Source organism: Leucoraja erinacea, chromosome 12, assembly GCF_028641065.1.
Source record: "Leucoraja erinacea ecotype New England chromosome 12, Leri_hhj_1, whole genome shotgun sequence".
NCBI classification, from domain to species: Eukaryota; Metazoa; Chordata; class Chondrichthyes; order Rajiformes; family Rajidae; genus Leucoraja; species Leucoraja erinaceus.
This window is the reverse complement of record NC_073388.1, coordinates 4,296,719-4,315,005: the sequence shown is the minus strand read 5'-3', so window position 1 is coordinate 4,315,005 and position 18,287 is coordinate 4,296,719. Positions and strand designations below refer to the sequence as shown.

At 47.4% G+C, this 18,287-nt stretch overlaps 1 protein-coding gene across 1 annotated transcript in view; it reads left to right on the top strand.

Annotated features, from left to right (window-relative positions):
* Positions 1 to 18,287, top strand: part of LOC129702010 (sodium/hydrogen exchanger 2-like) — a 61,852-nt gene that overhangs the window by 23,898 nt on the left and 19,667 nt on the right. Inside the window, exons 3-5 of the mRNA XM_055643494.1 lie at positions 6,978 to 7,228; positions 12,164 to 12,381; positions 14,812 to 15,008. Of these exons, the coding sequence (XP_055499469.1) occupies positions 6,978 to 7,228; positions 12,164 to 12,381; positions 14,812 to 15,008 (666 nt within the window). The remainder of the gene's footprint in view (positions 1 to 6,977; positions 7,229 to 12,163; positions 12,382 to 14,811; positions 15,009 to 18,287) is intronic.

Below are 18,287 nucleotides of genomic sequence, written 5' to 3'. Positions count from 1 at the left end.
AACTAAACTAGTGGGTGGTCAGAGAGTTGAACAGCATGGAGACAGGCCTTTCGGCCCAACTCGTCCATGCTGACCCAGATGCCCCCACCTATGCTAGTCCCACTAGCCCATAGAGTCATAGAGTCATACTGCACGAAACAGGCCCTTCGGCCCTACTTGCTCGTACAGACAAAAATGTCCCATCAATGCTTGCCCCACTTGCCTGCCTTTGGCCCATATCCCTCTAGACCCGTTCTATCTATGTACCCGTCTGAATGTTTCTTAAGCATCATGATATTACTTGCTAACCTAATTGTACGAATCTTGTGGGATAATAGAACTGACATTTAATTAGTAATGAGCTGGAATTGATTTCTATTTTGAGGGTTAGGAAATATTTTGTGAACCTTCAGATGATTAAATGTTGAGAACGCGTGGAGCCGCGATGGCTGCCTCGCCAACAGTCTGTCTGTCTTTTCGTCATTTTGTTGTTATTTTTTAGTGTGTTTTAGAAGTATGTGTTATATGTTCTCTGGTTTATTTTATGTGGGGGAGGGGGAAACTTTGTTTCATTCTCTTATCTTGCCGGAGACGCGATTGTTTTCCGGATCGTATCTCTGGTTGCTCTGCGGCCTAACATCATGGAGCTGGCGGCCTTCGCTCGGGACTGACTTTGAGCCCCACCGCGGGGCCGTGGACTTACCATCGGAGCCTGCGATCCCTTGCCTGGGAACCACGCTCCAACCGTGGCCTGCGGATTTCACCATCGAGGAGCTCGCAGTCTCAGGTCGAGGCCGATGTCGGGATGCTCCAAACGACGCAGAAGGTCGCCCGGTGCAGGGGAGATGAGATTCGCCCCCCGTTGTGGGAACGGAAATGTGAAATCTGGCATTTGAATTTAGAACGGAGACGAGGAAACACTTTTTCTCACAGAGAGTTGTAAGTCTGTGGGATTCTCTGCCTCGGAGGGCGGTGGAGGCCGGTTCTCTGAATACTTTCAAGAGAGAGCTAGATAGGGGAAGGGGATATGGGGCGAAGGCAGGAACGGGGTACTGATTGTGGATGATCAGCCATGATCGCATTGAATGGTGGTGCTGGCTCGAAGGGCCGAATGGCCTACTCCTGCATCTATAGTCTACTGTCTATTGACTCGATGGGCCGAAGGGCCTGTTTCCACGCTGTATCTCTAAACTAAACAGCATTTCAGATTGGAGTTATTGTAGTTTCGAGGACCAAGAGGCTTTGAAAGATGTTGAACCAGTCTGCAGAATGTTTTGTTACAGGCACGTAGCCCTTTGAGATGTTGTCAGTCCTGTTAATAGATTTACATTGTTAGTGATCAAAGCAAGAACCTTCTTTGAAGCTGGCATTTGAATAGGATCAGGGACCAGCAATTATCCCACGCTCCCGACAAACAAGAGATAATCTTCCCGGACGTTTAGTCCCCCACGGCCAGATATTCCGCAGCTTCACGCAACACTGGAGTTTTAGAACATAGAAACATAGAAATTAGGGGGGAGGGGGCCATTCATCGAGCCTGCACCGATATGATGAATGGCTGATCATCCAATTCAGATTCCGCGGATGCCTTCTCTCCATACCCCTGATCCCCTAGCCAGAAGGGCCACATGTAACCCCTAGTGGGATAGTCAAATGAACTGGAGGCCAACTACCCTCAGAATGGCAGAAGTTCCAGAGACGTCTCTGTGTGAAAAAGATCTCATCTCGGTTTTAAAGGATTTCCCCCTTATCCTTAAGCTGTGAGAGGGTGGGATTCTTCCCCAACATTGGGAACAATCTTCCTGCATCTAACCTGTCCAACCCCTTAAGAATTTTGTAAGTTTCTATAAGATCCCCTCTCAATCTCCTAAATTCTAGAGAGTACAAACCTTCATAAGACAGTCCTGACATCCCAGGAATCAGTCTGGTGAACCTTCTCTGCACTCCCTCTATGGCAATGCACTCCCTCTATGGCAAAGAACGAGAGGGACCTCCTTGAAACGTACAGAATAGTGAACGGCTTGGATAGAGCGGATGTGGAGAGGATGTTTCCACTAGTGGGAGAGTCTAGGACCAGAGGCCATAGCCTCAGAATTAAAGGATGCTCTTTTAGGAAGGAGATGATGAGAAATTTATTGCCACAGAAGGCCTTGGAGGCCAAGTCAGTGGATATTATTAAAGGCACAGATAGATAGATAGATTCTTGATTAGTACGGGTGTCAGAGATTATGGGGAGAAGGCAGGAGAATGGGTTTAGGAGGAAGAGATAGATGAGCCATGATTGAATGGCGGGGTAGACTTGATGGGCCGAATGGCCTTAGTCTGCTCCTATCACTTATGACCTAATGACCTTATGTCCCAAATGGTTAGTTGAGGCTAGTTCGAAAGTTATTACCTGATTTCCTCCCCAATTAAACAGTATCTGCCCATCATCCTGAATACAATTACTGACCCCCCCCCCCCACCCCCCACATCAAGTGCAGTCTGTTAGCACAAGCAAGCTGTTTAACATACCTCAAGAATTCTCCAAGCTCTCATTAAAACCACAATTAACTTCACTTTGAAATAAAAATATCTTCTTTGCCAAATGACTCATTTTTCATAACAATTAAACCAGAAGGTAAAATTTGAAGCATTTTCTGTCTGGCATAGAGATAGAGATAGAGATGGGGATACGGTGTAGAAACAGGCCCTTCGGCCCACCAAGTCCATGCCGACCAGCGATCACCCCATACACTAGCACCACCCAGCACACCAGGGATAATTTACAGTTTTCACTGAATTGTAATGGTAACTCATTTATTAGACGAGTATGTAAAAACATACGAGGAATTTGATTTGCCATACAGCCATACCAAAAAAGCAACTAGACGCACAACTACATAAAAGTTAACGTAAACATCCACCACAGCGCACTGTGACGGAAGGCAGTCATGTATTATCCTCTGCTCGCCTTTTCTCCCGTGGTCGGGCCAGTCGAAGCTCCCGTGTCGGGGCGATCACAGCTCCTGCGGTTGGAGCTCCCGAAGTCGGGCCCTAACTAAGTAGGGTATGTTACCCCACCGTCCCACTATCCCTGAAAGTGCAGTCGTTAGCACAAGCAAGCTGTTTAACATACCTCAAGAATTCTCCAAGCTCTCATTAAAACCACAATTAACTTCACTTTGAAATAAAAATATCTTCTTTGCCAAATGACTCATTTTTTATAACAATTAAACCAGAAGGTAAAATTTGAAGCATTTTCTGTCTGGCATAGAGATAGAGATGGGGATACGGTGTAGAAACAGGCCCTTCGGCCCACCGAGTCCATGCCGACCAGCGATCACCCCATACACTAGCACCACCCAGCACACCAGGGATAATTTACAGTTTTCACTGAATTGTAATGGTAACTCATTTATTAGACGAGTATGTAAAAACATACGAGGAATTTGATTTGCCATACAGCCATACCAAAAAAGCAACTAGACGCACAACTACAAAAAGTTAACGTAAACATCCACCACAGCGCACTGTGACGGAAGGCAATCATGTATTATCTTCTGCTCGCCTTTTCTCCCGTGGTCGGGCCAGTCGAAGCTCCCGTGTCGGGGCGATCACAGCTCCTGCGGTTGGAGCTCCCGAAGTCGGTCCCTAACTAAGTAGGTATGTTACAAAGCCTACCTGAATCGTGGCTGAGAATCTGCCCCAGCCCGTGTGTGCGATTTTGGCGCTGTTTTGAGGGGGCGGGTTTAAAACGCGATTTTCACTAGGCTGTTGCAATCGAAAATGTTCAGCCTAGTAAATCATTAACGAAAAATCGCTGAAAGACCCCGTCGCAAAAGGTATTATTAGTTTTTATGGCCTTGTATAATAGTTATAGTAGTTTAAAAATCACTCTCTAAACCCGCGACCTCTCGCAGCCCCAGGGTTTTATAAAGCAAACAATTAAAGGTATGTACCTTATTTTTACATTAAAAGGGGCTTCTTAAGAACCCTGTATATAAAGTTTTCTATAGCGAGTAGCTCATTTTGGGCTCTTTATATCCCGCAGTGTTTTTCTGGGCATTTGAGGGCACAAATCCACTGCAATGTGAACGTTCTAAACCAGCGCGTTCCACAGGAACCCACTAGAAAGCTGATTTAAAATGGACTTTAATTTACAGCAATTGAACACTAAATTCCTTCCATTTGGCCTATAAATTAATGTAAATGAGATTTTAAAATCATGTTTTATTGTGAATTATTTATGAATATTATTTGGACACTTGGGCTATTTAAAAACGTTAATCATTTATTAAGAAATGGATAGATGTTTAGATCTAGTAATTGAAGTCTGAAATTAGCTACACTTGGGTAACTAACTAATTATATGCTTTAATTTCAGGTCATCCAAGTAAGATCATTCTATATTTGTTTCCGAATGTTTCAATCTACGATAACTGAAAATTTCATTCAGTTCTCTTAATTTTTAAGAAGGTTATGGCCTTTTGACTGTCCACGATCACAGCTTTTTGTTATGTCCATAGAAAATCAATAGGGAACAAGACGCTAATTTCCGAGTATGAAAATGGCCATAACCTTTTAAATACTTGAGATATGAAAGTGAATTAGGTGTCAAATTAAACTTCTTTTTATGCTTTATCTGATGGGATAAATTGCAGACTTGATTTTTTAAATCTCAAAATTTTGTAACGTTGCTAAACTAAGGGCCCGCGCGCGAGCTGCACGATGTTAGAGTCCGCAGGCTCCCACGGTTGGAGCTCCTGAGGTCGATCCCCGACAAAGTGACCGCCAGCTCCACGGTGTTAGGCCGCAGTGCGGACGGAGATAGGATACGGAAAAAGCCGGGGCAGTCGAAGCTCCCGTGTCGGGGCGATCACAGCTCCTGCGCTTGGAGCTCCCGAAGTCGGTCCCTAACTAAGTAGGTATGTTACAAAACCTACCTGAAGCGTGGCTGAGAATCTGCCCCAGCCCGTGTGCGCGATTTTGGCGCTGTTTTGAGGGGGCGGGTTTAAAACGCGATTTTCACTAGGCTGTTGCAATCGAAAATGTTCAGCCTAGTAAATCATTAACGAAAAATCGCTGAAAGACCCCGTCGCAAAAGGTATTATTAGTTTGTATGGCCTTGTATAATAGTTATAGTAGTTTAAAAATCACTCTCTAAACCCGCGACCTCTCGCAGCCCCAGGGTTTTATAAAGCAAACAATTAAAGGTATGTACCTTATTTTTACATTAAAAGGGGCTTCTTAAGAAGATAGGAGATAGGATACGGAAAAAGCCTCATCTCCGTCGAGGAAGGAGATTTAAAAACGTTTCCCCCCCCCCCCCCACCCACATAAAACAAAACTAAAGATGCACTAAAACAAACATTTAACAACAGAATATAAACAACAAATGAAGAAAAGTACGAGACAGATCGTTGACGAGGCTGCCATCGTACGGCGCCACCTGGTGAAGCCAATGAACCTCCAAACCTGTACGACTTTGGAATGTGGGAGGAAACCTGAGCACCCAGAGTAAACCCGGCACCAGCCCGGCGTGAGGGCCTGAACATCGGGCCACCCGGGGCGGCGACTGCGGGTGCTCGGAAGGCCCCGACCACGGATGAACACGGAGGGGAGGCTGGCTGGACTATGGTGCCATCCTCACCTTGCTGCCATTTATGTTATGTTGTGTCGTGGACTTTCTGTGTTTGTGCTTTTTATTTTTTTTTTAATTCAATTTCAATTTTATTTTTAATATGTTTTATTATTTATTTATTATTTATTTATATTTTTATGATTTTTTTTTTATGATACTGCCTGTAAAGGGAAATTCATTTCGTTGTCTCAAATTGAGACAATGACAATAAATTTGAATACAATACAATACAATAAACCCACAAGGAGAACGTGCAAACTCCGTACAGACAGCACCAGGATCGAACCCGGGTCTCTGATGCTGCAAGCCAACAGCTCGGGTGGCACGGTGGCGCAACGGTAGAGTTGCTGCCTCACAGCGCCTGTGTAAATGATCCCCAGTGTGTATAGGGTAGTGTTAGTGTGCGGGGATCGCTGGTTGGCGCGGACTCGGTGGGCCGAAGGGCCTGTTTCTGCGCTGTATCTCGAAGCTAAACAAAACTAAACTCTACCGCTGTGCCTCTGTGCCACCACTGGGGGATATGGAGGAGGTTTGATATACTATTATTTCTTTGGGAGCTTGTAATATTTGAGCAGCTCCGACATAAACAGTGACTCACCTGCGCACCTGGAGCAGGTGGCGTGGGCTTGCTGTGAATTCCATGTCACGGCAGGAACTAGCTGTGCCCAATTCTTAGTCACTCGAGCTAAGAAGGATTACCAGATGGCAGCACAAGGTAAAAACAGCAGATGCTGGAAATCTGAAACAGAAGCAGAAGATAGTGGAAACATATGGGGGCACGGTGGCACAGCTACCTCACAGCGCCATAGACCCGGGTTCGATCCTCACCATGGGTGCTGTCTATACGGAGTTTGTACGTTCTCCTCGTGACCTGCGTGGGTTTTCTCCGGGTGCTCCGGTTTTGTCTCCCACACTCCAAAGACGTGCAGGTTTGTAGGTTAATTGGCTTCAGTAAAAATAGTTAAATTGTCCCTAGTGTGTGTTGGGGGGTCAGCAAGGACCTGGTGGGCCGAAGGGCCTGTTTCTGCGCTGTATCTCTAAAATCCAAAGTCTAATCCTATCTGAGGTTTAGTTTAGTTTCGAGATACAGCGCGGAGACAGACCATCGAGTCCGTGCCGACCAGCGACCACTACCACCACCCTACACCACACTAGGGATGACTTTACATTTTTATACCAAGCCGATTAACCTACAAATCTGCACGTCTTTGGTGTGTGGGAGGAAACCGGAGCACCCGGAGAAAACCCACGCAGGCCACGGGGAGAACGTACAAACTCTGTTCAACTCTGGCGCTGTGAGGCGGCGACTCTACCGCTGCCCAAAGTAGTTGATGAAACATAATATTAAAGTTCCTTCTCTCTATTTTTCCTGCAGGTTTTGTACAAATTGTTTAAGACGTTCTGCACCATGCCCTCGGTTGGATTGTCTGACGTATTTATTGGGTTTATAAAGTTCTTCCTGGTGGGGCTCGGGGGCCTTCTCGTGGGCTTTGTGTACGGAATCATCGCGGCCCTCACCACTCGCTTCACCGAGAACATCCGTGTGATCGAACCTCTCTTCGTCTTCCTCTACAGCTACCTGTCCTACTTGACTGCCGAGATGTTTCACTTCTCTGGCATCGTGGCGTAAGTGTCGACGCCATTGTTACGTTCTTATAACGCATGACATATTGTCCCTGTTGTGGCTAGCCCAATGAATGCACGTCCGACACAGACGCCATCTTGTATTACCAACACTAACAGGAACTTCTAGAAGGTCCCTTGACCTCATTCACGTGGCACTGGCTCACTCGCCAACTTGTACTCCTGGCCTCAAGGGGGCGCTGGCATTTACATTACATAGAAACATAGAAACATTGAAAATAGGTGCAGGAGGAGGCCATTCGGCCCTTCGAGCCAGCACCGCCATTCATTGTGATCACGGCTGATCGTCCCCTATCAACGTGTTCGGCACGGACTAGAAGGGTCGAGATGGCCTGTTTCCGTGCTGTAATTGTTATATGGTTATATGGTTATAATAACCCGTGCCTGCCTTCTCCCCATATCCCTTGACTCCACCAGCCCCTAGAGCTCTATCTAACTCTCTCTTAAATCCATCCAGTGACTTGGCCTCCACTGCCCTCTGTGGCAGGGAATTCCACAAATTCACAACTCTCTGGGTGAAAAAGTTTTCTCTCACCTCAGTCTTAAATGGCCTCCCCTTTATTCTAAGACTGTGGCCCCTGGTTCTGGACTCGCCCAACATTGGGAACATTTTTCCTGCATCTAGCTTGTCCAGTCCTTTTATAATTTTATATGTTTCTATGTACATCTCATCTCCCACTTCAACTTTATTTACATTACAGCCATCATAGCCTGGATGGCATGGATGTGGGGGAGGGGGGTGTGTCCACTAGTGGGAGAGTCTAAGACCAGAGGGCACAGCCTCAAAGTTAAAGCATGTTCCTTTAGAAAGAAGATGCGGAGGAATTTATTTGGCCAGAGGGTGGTGAATCTGTGGAATTCATTGCCACAGACGGCTGCGGAGGCCAAGTCAATGGATATTTTTAAGGCAGAGGTAGATAGATTCTTGATTAGAATTAGAATTTCTTTTTTTTGTCATTCAAAACAAGTTTGAACGAAATTTCGTTACCATGCAGTCGCAACAGTAAAAAAGCAACAAAACACACAATTAACACAATTTAACTCAAACATCCATTACAGTGACTCTGTTCCAGGCACCTCCTCACTGTGATGAAAGCTTCCCTGCTTCTTCTCCCGCGGTCAGGCAGTCCAACTGCTGCGTCAAAGCTCCCGATGTTGTACGGGTGTCAGGGTTTATGGGGAGAAGGCAGGAGAATGGGATTAGGAAAGGGAGAGTGATCAGCCATGATTGAATGGCGGAGTGGACTTGATGGGCCGAATGGCCGAATTCTGCTCCTATCGCATATGACCTTATAGAAACATAGAACATAGAAATTAGGTGCAGGAGTAGGCCATTCGGCCCTTCGAGCCTGCACCGCCATTCAATATGATCATGGCTGATCATCCAACTCAGTATCCCGTACCTGCCTTCTCTCCATACCCCTCTGACCCCCTTAGCCACAAGGGCCACATCTAACTCCCTCTTAAATATAGCCAATGAACTGGCCTCGACTACCCTCTGCGGCAGAGAGTTCCACAGATTCACCACTCTCTGTGTGAAAAAAGTTCTTCTCATCTCGGTTTTTAAAGGATTTCCCCCTTATCCTTAAGCTGTGACCCCTTGTCCTGGACTTCCCCAACATCGGGAACAATCTTCCTGCATCTAGCCTGTCCAACCCCTTAAGAATTTTGTAAGTTTCTATAAGATCCCCTCTCAATCTCCTAAATTCTAGAGAGTATAAACCAAGTCTATCCAGTCTTTCTTCATACGACAGTCCTGACATCCCAGGAATCAGTCTGGTGAACCTTCTCTGCACTCCCTCTATGGCAATAATGTCCTTCCTCAGATTTGGAGACCAAAACTGTACGCAATACTCCCGGTGTGGTCTCACCAAGACCCTGTACAACTGCAGTAGAACCTCCCTGCTCCTATGCTCAAATCCTTTTGTTATGACCTTATGTTCCGAGCTGCTCGTTGAGGCTAATTCGAAAATTAGAACCATGTTTCCTTCCCAATTATTTTTCTCCCAGAAACTAAATTAGTTTCCTAACCTCCTTACTCAAAACTCACGTCAAAAAATTTGACTCCGCATTGAAGTTTGACAAACAGGTCAATGCCGTGGTAAAAGCTTGCTTCTTTCAGCTTCGCACGATAGCTAAAATCCAACCATTCCTCCAATTCGACGACCTTGAAAAGATCATCCACTCATTTATCTCCTCCCGCCTTGATTACTGCAACTCCCTTTACACTGGCATCAGCCAATCATCCCTGTCCCGCCTGCAATTGGTCTAAAACGTGCCTGTAAAAGGGACCACATCACCCCGATCCTGGCCTTTTCAGAGGTTTCACATCTCTGCCAACATAGTCACAGTGATACCCATGGATAAAGGCCCTTCAGTCCATCTTGCCCCCACCGACCCAACATGTCCCATCTACACTAACCCCACATGCCTGCGTTTGGCCCATATCCTTCTAAATCTGTCCTATCCATGTACCAGTCTAGCTGTTTCTTAAACATTGCAATAGTCCCAGCCTCAACTACCTCCTCCGGCAGCTTGTTCCATACACCCACCATCCTTTGCGTGAAAATGTTGCCCGATGGGTTCCTATTAAATCTTTCCCCCCCCCTCACCTTAAACCCATGTTCTCTGGTTCTCGATTCCCTTACTCTGAGCAAGAGACTCTGTGTGTCTACCCGATCTAGTCCTCTAATGATGGGCTGAATGGCTTCCTTCTACATTGCATGGAAATATGAGAATTAACATGAGAAATGATTCCACACTGGACTTGCCAACATTCCAGTGCTTGCTCATGGCCCTTGCCCTGGCCTGGTTCAGCCTAGTTTGGTGATGCAGCATGGAAACAGGCCCTTTGGCCCATTGAGTCTGTCCCGACCATCGTTCACCCCGTACACTAGTACTATCCTACACGCTAGGGACAAGTTGGATTTTTTACCGGAGCCTATTTTAACCTACAAACCTGCACGTCTTTGGAGTGTGGGAAGAAACCGGAGCACCCGGAGAAAACCCACGTGGTCGCAGGGAGAACGTGCAAACTCCGTACAGACAGCACCTGTATTCAGTCCTACTCATTTCCCCAGCAGCTGCGCCAATGTGCCATTGATGATCCTCTGAAGCTGATGGCAGAGCTGCTGCCTCACAGGTTCAATCCCGACCACGGACGCTGTCTCTGCGGAGTTTGCACGTTCACCCCCGTGACCCGCGTGGGTTTTCTCCGGGTGCTCCGGTTTCCTTCCACATCCCAAAGACGTGCTGGTATGTAGTTTACTTGGCCCTCTGTAAATTGCCCCTGGTGTGTAGGGAGTGGATGAGAGAGTGGGGTAACATCGAACCAGCGTGAAGGGTTCAATGAGGCCATCAGTGATAGGAGCACAATTAGGCCATTCGGCCCATCAACTCTACTCTCCCATTCAATCATGGCTGATCTATCTCTCCTAACCCCATTCCCCTGCCTTCGCCCCATAACCTCTGACACCTGCACTAATCAAGAACCTATCTATCTCTGCCTTAACAATATCCATTGACTTGGCCTCCACAGCCTTCCAAGTGGATAAATAATCAGAGACCAATTTAGCTGAAAATGCATCTTTGTTGTGCCAGTGCTTAAAGTCGGAACCCCGTCATTTTAAAACATTTGAATCGATTTATTCTGCTGTAGAATTAGCGCAACTCGCATGTACAAGATTGTTCATAAGTGGTAGGTGCAGAACGAGGCCATTCGGCCCATCAAGTCTACTCCGCCATTCAGTCACGGCTGATCTATCTCTTCCCTCCTAACCCCACAAACACCTCTGTGTATCTATCCATCGAATTCAATTTCCAAAATGTTAATGGTTTCTGCAGAAGCGCAAGAGATTGTGTGTGATTTATGAATGTGATGTCGCTTGCCTTAAATAATTGATTAGGCTATGGCTTTACAGTCCCCTCGTTAATGCATCGAATGTTCCTCACTGCAAGGTATTGTCGATGTGAATTGTGTATGGATTTTACATGTTGTAGCGTCTCTGGTTTCATTAATTAACAGCAACCCTGGTGTTGGTAAATCTAATTACAGGGACCTCACGTTTTACGCATGCGCGATTCACGTGTTTTTCAGAATGAAACGCTTGTCTAATTACTGCAGTAGTTTCATTTATGCGTGGAGACAGACTCTATATGCTTGAGTGACTCAGCGGGACAGGCAGCATCTCTGGAGAGAAGGAATGGGTGACGATTCGGAGTGAGACGTTAGTCTGAAGAAGGGTCTCGACCTGAAACGTCTTCTCTCCAGAGATGCTGCCTGTCCCGCTGAGTCACTCCAGCACTTTGTGACCATTTGCGTAATAATCAGCATTAGTTTAGTTTAGTTTAGTTTAGTTTAGAGATACAGCGCAGGGTCCACCCCACCGACCAGCGATCACCCCGTACACTAGCACTATCCTACACACAATAGGGACATGGGCCAAATGCAGGCAGGTGGGACTAGTGTAGCTGGGACATGTTGGCCGGTGCGTGCAAGTTGGGCCGAAGGGCCTGTTTCCACACTGTATCACTCCATGACGGGGGACAATATACAGAAGCCATTTAACCTACAAACCTGTACGTCTTTGGAGTGTGGGAGGAAACCGGAGCGCCCGGGGAAAACCCACGCAATCACGGGGAGAACGTACAAACTCCGTACAGAGAGCACCCGTAGTCGGGATCGAACCCGGGTCTCTGGCGCCATGAGGCAACAACTCCACCGCTGCGCCACCGTGCCGCTCAAAATCTGCATTGCCTTGTTTCGAGCTGAGGTTGAGTCGGGGTTGATCAGCCATGATCACATTGATTAGTGGTATGATGGCTTGAAGGGCCGAATGGCCTCCTCCTGAACCTAGTGTCTATTGTCGATTGAGTTTGTTCATTACCCGTGACCATTTTGCGAATTGTCTTTTCCAGGATAATAGCTTGTTCAATGAGCATGAAACGTTACGTGGAGGCCAATATCTCTCAGAAGTCTCACACTACAATCAAATATTTCATGAAGATGTGGAGCAGTGTGAGTGAGACTCTCATCTTTATTTTCCTCGGCGTGTCCACTATCGGGGATAAGCACGAGTGGAGCTGGCCGTATGTTTGTTTCACAATGCTCTTTTGCCTTGTCTGGAGAGCTGGTGGTAAATAAAGTTTACTTTCTCTCTTTTCAATAACCTTCTAACCTCTTCCCTCCCCCTTGTTGCAGTTTGCACTTTAGTTTATTGTCACATGGTGTCAAAGGGGAAGTACAACGGGGTCTGGGGGCCCTTGTTCATCAGTCACTGAAAGTAAGCAGGAAAGTAAGCGGGGCAGCAGCATCTATGGAGCGAAGGAAATAGGCAACGTTTCGGCCCGAAACGTTGCCTATTTCCTTCGCTCCATAGATGCTGCTGCACCCGCTGAGTTTCTCCAGCTTTTTTGTGTAACCTTCGATTCTCCAGCATCTGCAGTTCCCTCTTAAACACTGAAAGTAAGCATGCAGGTAGTTCAAAGTTCAAAGTAAGCTTCATTGTCAATTCAATTATACAACAGTAGTTACACAGAGGATTGAAATTACGTTTCCCCATACTCCAAATGTGCAAGTAATATTAAAAACACAGACAGACAACATACCAATAAAAATAGACAATAGACATTACATTATTTAAAATATTAAAATATTCACAGTGTGCCAAAATGTAGCAAAAACGTTGAGGTATTTTAAAAAGGGTGCAACAATGAAAGGTGCAATATAGAAAAAGTGCAAATTTCGTACTGGAGACATTGAGCCAAAGTTATTTTCACAGTTTGTTTGTCTTTGTTTGGGTACTGTTCATGGAGTTTTCTTAAGTGTGTTGAGTAGTCTGATGGCCTGAGGTAAAAAGCTGTTTTTGAATCTGCAGGCACAGCAGGTACAGCAGGCAGTGACGAAAGCGAATGGCATGTTGTTCTCTATAACAAGAGGAGTTGAGTATAGGAGCAAAGGGGTCCTTCTGCAGTTGTACGGAGCCCTAGTGAGACCACACCTGGAGTATTGTGTGCCGTTTTGGTCCCCTAATTTGAGGGAGTGCAGCGTAGGTTCACCAGGTTAATTCCCAGGATGGGAAATTATTAATTACATAGAAACATAGACACATTACCAGACACATTTCCTCACTAATGTGGATTCCCTTCAGTTCCTCCCTCCCACTAGATCCTCGGTCCCCTGTGCTGTCGGTATGGAGTTTGCATGTTCGCCCTGCAACCCCGTAGCTTTTCCTCGCTGCCTCCGGTTTTCCCCCACACTCCACAAAGACGTACAGGTTTTGGTAGGTTAATAGACTTCCGTACGTTTGGAATTTGTCCTGAGTGTGTGTAGGATGGTGTTAGCGTGTGGGGATCGCTGGTCGGTGCAGACTTGGTGGGCCGAAAGGCCTGTTTCCGCGCTGTATAGCTTAGTGTAGTCTAGTTTGGAGATACAGCACGGAAACAGGCCCTGTCAGCCCACCGGGTCCGCGCCGACCAGCGATCCCGCACACTAACACTATCCTACACCCACTAGGGACAATTGTTACATTTACCAAGCCAATTAACCTACAAACCTGTGCGCCTTTAGAGTGTGGAAGGAAACCGAAGATCTTGGAGAAAACCCACGCAGGTCACGGGGAGAACGTGCAAACTCCGTACAGACAGCGCCCGTAGTCGGGATCGAACCTGGGTCTCCGGCGCTGCATTCGTTGTAAGGCAGCAACTCTACCGCTGCGCCACCCAGAGGTTGAGTAGGGTGGGTCTCTATTCCTTGGAGTGCAGGAGGATGAGGGGAGATCTTATAGAGGTGTACAAAACCATGAGAGGAATAGATCGGAGAGATGCACAGAGTCTCTTGCCCAGAGTAGGGGAATCGAGGACCAGAGGACACAGGTCCTTGTTCATCCCTCGAGGGTCACTGATTCCTGGGATGTCGGGACTGTCTTATGAAGAAAGACTGGATAGACTCGGCTTGTACTCTCTAGAATTTAGGAGATTGAGAGGGGATCTTATAGAAACTTACAAAATTCTTAAGGGGTTGGACAGGCTAGATGCAGGAAGATTGTTCCTGATGTTGGGGAAGTCCAGGACAAGGGGTCACAGCTTAAGGATAAGGGGGAAATCCTTTAAAACCGAGATGAGAAGAACTTTTTTCACACAGTGGTGAATCTCTGGAACTCTCTGCCACAGAGGATAGTTGAGGCCAGTTCATTGGCTATATTTAAGAGGGAGTTAGATGTGGCCCTTGTGGCCAAGGGGATCAGAGGGTATGGAGAGAGGGCAGGTACGGGATACTGAGTTGGATGATCAGCCATGATCATATTGAAGGCTCGAAGGGCCGAATGGCCTACACCTGCACCTAATTTCTATGTTTCTATGTCACGAGGAGAACGCACAAACTCCGTGCAGACAGGATCCGCAGTCGGTCTCTGGCTGGACTCTACCGCTGCGCCACCGTGCCGCCCGATCTATCAACGAATGAAACAAAACACCAAATCACATTGCCCACTGGTGTCATCCTGTGAGCTTCTGTGTTAAAAGATGAAGTGTAACGCCTGGTGATGGGTTTCTGTGTTTGGGTGCAGGAGTGATTTTCCTGACGTTTATCGTGAACAAGTTCCGTGTGAATGTGGTAACGAAGAAGAACCAGTTCATCATCGCCTACGGCGGATTGCGAGGAGCAATCTGCTTCTCCCTCGTCTTCTTGCTGCCAAACTTCCCACAGAAGAAGCTGTTCACCACAGCCACCATCGTGGTCATCTTTTTCACTGTCTTTGTCCAGGTAGGTGGAGAATGCCTTTGAACGAAATTAAGCTTCCACATTTCAGCAAATTTTTAAAACGGAAAAGGAAAAGGGGAAGTACAACGGGATCTGGGGGTCCTTGTACATCAATCTATGAAAGTAAGCATGCAGGTACAGCAGGCAGTGAAGAAAGTGAATGACATGTTGGCCTTCATAACAAGAGGAATCGAGTATAGGAGCAAAGAGGACCTTCTGCAGTTGTACAGGGCCCTAGTGAGACCACACCTGGAGTATTGTGTGCAGTTTTGGTCCCCTAATTTGAGGAAGACCATTCTTGCCATTGAGGGAGTGCAGCGTAGGTTCACCAGGTTAATTCCCGGGATGGCGGGGCTGTCATACGCTGAGAGAACGGAGCAGCTGGGCTTGTACACTCTGGAGTTTAGAAGGATGAGAGGGTATCTCATTGAAACACATAAGATTGTTAAGGGTTTGGACACGCTAGAGGCAGGAAACATGTTCCCGACGTTGGGGGAGTCCAGAACCAGGGGCCACAGTTTAAGAATAAGGGGTAAGCCATTTAGAACGGAGATGAGGAAACACTTTTTCTCGCAGAGAGTGGTGAGTCTGTGGAATTCTCTGCCTCAGAGGACGGTGGAGGCAGGTTCTCTGGATGCTTTCAAGAGAGAGCTAGATAGGGCTCTTAAATCAGGGATACTGAGTTGGATGGTCAGCCATGATCATATTGAATGGCGGTGCAGGCTCGAAGGGCCGAATGGCCTACTCCTGCACCTAATTTCTATGTTTCTATGTTTAAAGATAGCGGTGTCAGGGGATATGGGGAGAAGGCAAGAACGGGGTACTGATTGGGGATGATCAGCCATGATCACATTGAATATGAATATTGAATATTGAATATTGATTTGGCTCGAAGGGCCGAATGGCCTACTCCTGCACCTATTGTCTATTGTCTGTTGTTTTTCCTAATGGGCCTGAACCACTTACCCAACTTTTTCGGCGACTGCCGGCACCCGTCATAGGTCGTCACCGAAAATTTTAATCGTGTTGAAAATCCAGCGGCGACCAGAACAAGGTACGACTCTTTGGGCGACTACTCACGACCGTACAGGCTTCACCCCGCGACATGTCGCCTGTACGGTCGTGAATCGTCTCCTCAGTCGCCCAAGGAGACGTACGTCATCGTCTGGTCGCCGCTGGATTTTCAACATGTTGAACATTTTCAGCGACCTGCAACGACCTATGACGGGTACCGGCAGTCGCCGAGAAAGTCGCGTTAGTGGGACGGGCACTTTACGGATACTGCGTGGAATCGGGTCGTTCGGCCCGGCGAGTCCGCGCTGGCCAAGGATCATCCCGTACGCAAGTCAAGTCAAGTCAAGTCTATTCGTCACATACACGTACGAGATGAGCAGTGAAATGAAAAGTGGCGATGCTCGCGGACTTTGTGCAAAAAGACAAACAAACAAACAACCAAACAAACTACAAACAGAATGGAACAGAATCACATATTCTTTTACATATTAAATATTGTGGGCGGAAGGAAAAAGGGAAAAAAACAGCAATTTAAATAAAAGCAGTAGAGTGGTCCAGTAAAAGTTAGTCCCTGGTGAGATAGGAGTTTACAGTCCTAATGGCCTCTGGGAAGAAACTCCTTCTCATCCTCTCCGTTCTCACCGCATGGCAACGGAGGCATTTGCCTGACCGTAGCAGCTGGAACAGTCCGTTGCAGGGGTGGAAGGGGTCTCCCATGATCTTATTGGCTCTGGAGTTGCACCTCCTGATGTATAGTTCCTTCAGGGGGGTGAGTGAAGTTCCCATAGTGCGTTTGTTCGGCCGAACGCACTACTCTCTGCAGAGCCTTCTTGTCCTGGGCAGAGCAATTCCCAAACCAGATTGTAATGTTTCCGGACAAGATGCTTTCCACCGCCGCTGCGTAGAAGCACTGGAGGATCCTTGGAGACCCTCTGAAGTTCCTCAATTGCCTGAGGTGGTAAAGGCGCTGCCTTGCCTTACTCACGAGTGCTGCGGCGTGTGATGACCATTGTCAGATCCTCAGAGATGCACACTGCATGTGCAGCGGGGACAATTAACGGAAGCCACGCAACTTACAAACCTGCAGGTCTCTGGAGTGTGGGGGGGAAACCGGTTCCTCCCGGAGAAAACCCACGCAGGTCACGGGGGGGGGTGGGTGCCAACTCCGCACGGTTAGCACCCGTAGTCAGGATGGAACCCGGGTCTCTGGCGCTGAAGGGCAGCAACTCTACCGCTGCGCCACCCAAACTTATCCGTCTCCACTGTCGTCCCTCTCTCCCATCGTGACAGGGTGTTTGCTTGTCTTCCCATATTCACGTCAGAGTTATAGTCACGGGGTGATACAGTGTGGAAACAGGCCCTTCGGCCCAACTTACCCACACCGACCAACATGTCCCATCTACACTAGCCCCACCTGCGTGCGTTTGGCCCGTACCCTTCTAACAACAATGTACATGTCAAAATGTTTCTTAATCATTGCGATAGTCCCAGCCTCCACTACCTCCTCCGGCAGCTGGGTCCACACATCCACCACCCTTTGGGTGAAAATAAGAACAAGGAGTAAGCCATTTAGGACGGAGATGAGGAAACTCTTTTTCTCACAGAGAGTGGTGAGTCTGTGGAATTCTCTGCCTCAGAGGGTGGTGGAGGCTTTCAAAAGAGATAGGGCTCTTGAAAATAGCGGAGCCAGGGGATATGGGGAGAAGGCAGGAACGGGGTACTGATTGGGGATGATCAGCCATGATCACATTGAATGGCGGTGCTGGCTCGAAGGGCCAAATGGCCTCCTGCTGCACCTATTGTCTATTGTCCATTGTCTATAAAATTTTGCCCGTCAGGTTCCTACTAAATCTTCCCCCGCTCCCCCCCCCACCTTAAATCTGCATCCTCTGGTTCTCCATTCCCTTACTCTGAGCAAGAGACTCTGTGTGTCTACCCGATCTAGTCCTCCATTGATGGGCTGAATGGCTTCCTTCCACATTGCATCGAAATATGATAATTAACTTGAGAAATCATTCCACACTGGACCTGCCAACATTACAGTGCTTGCTCATGGCCCCTGCTCAGGTCTGGTTCAGCCCAACCTGCCCAAACCGGCCAACATGTCCCATCTACACTAGTCTAACCTGCCTGCGTTTGGCCCATATAACCTGTCCTGTGTATGTACCTGTCTAAATGTTCCCACCCTTAGCTTCCTGATTGACCTGCCTCTGGGTAGCAGACCCCTTTTAAAAACTACCACACTCACCTTGGCGATAAAGTCATATT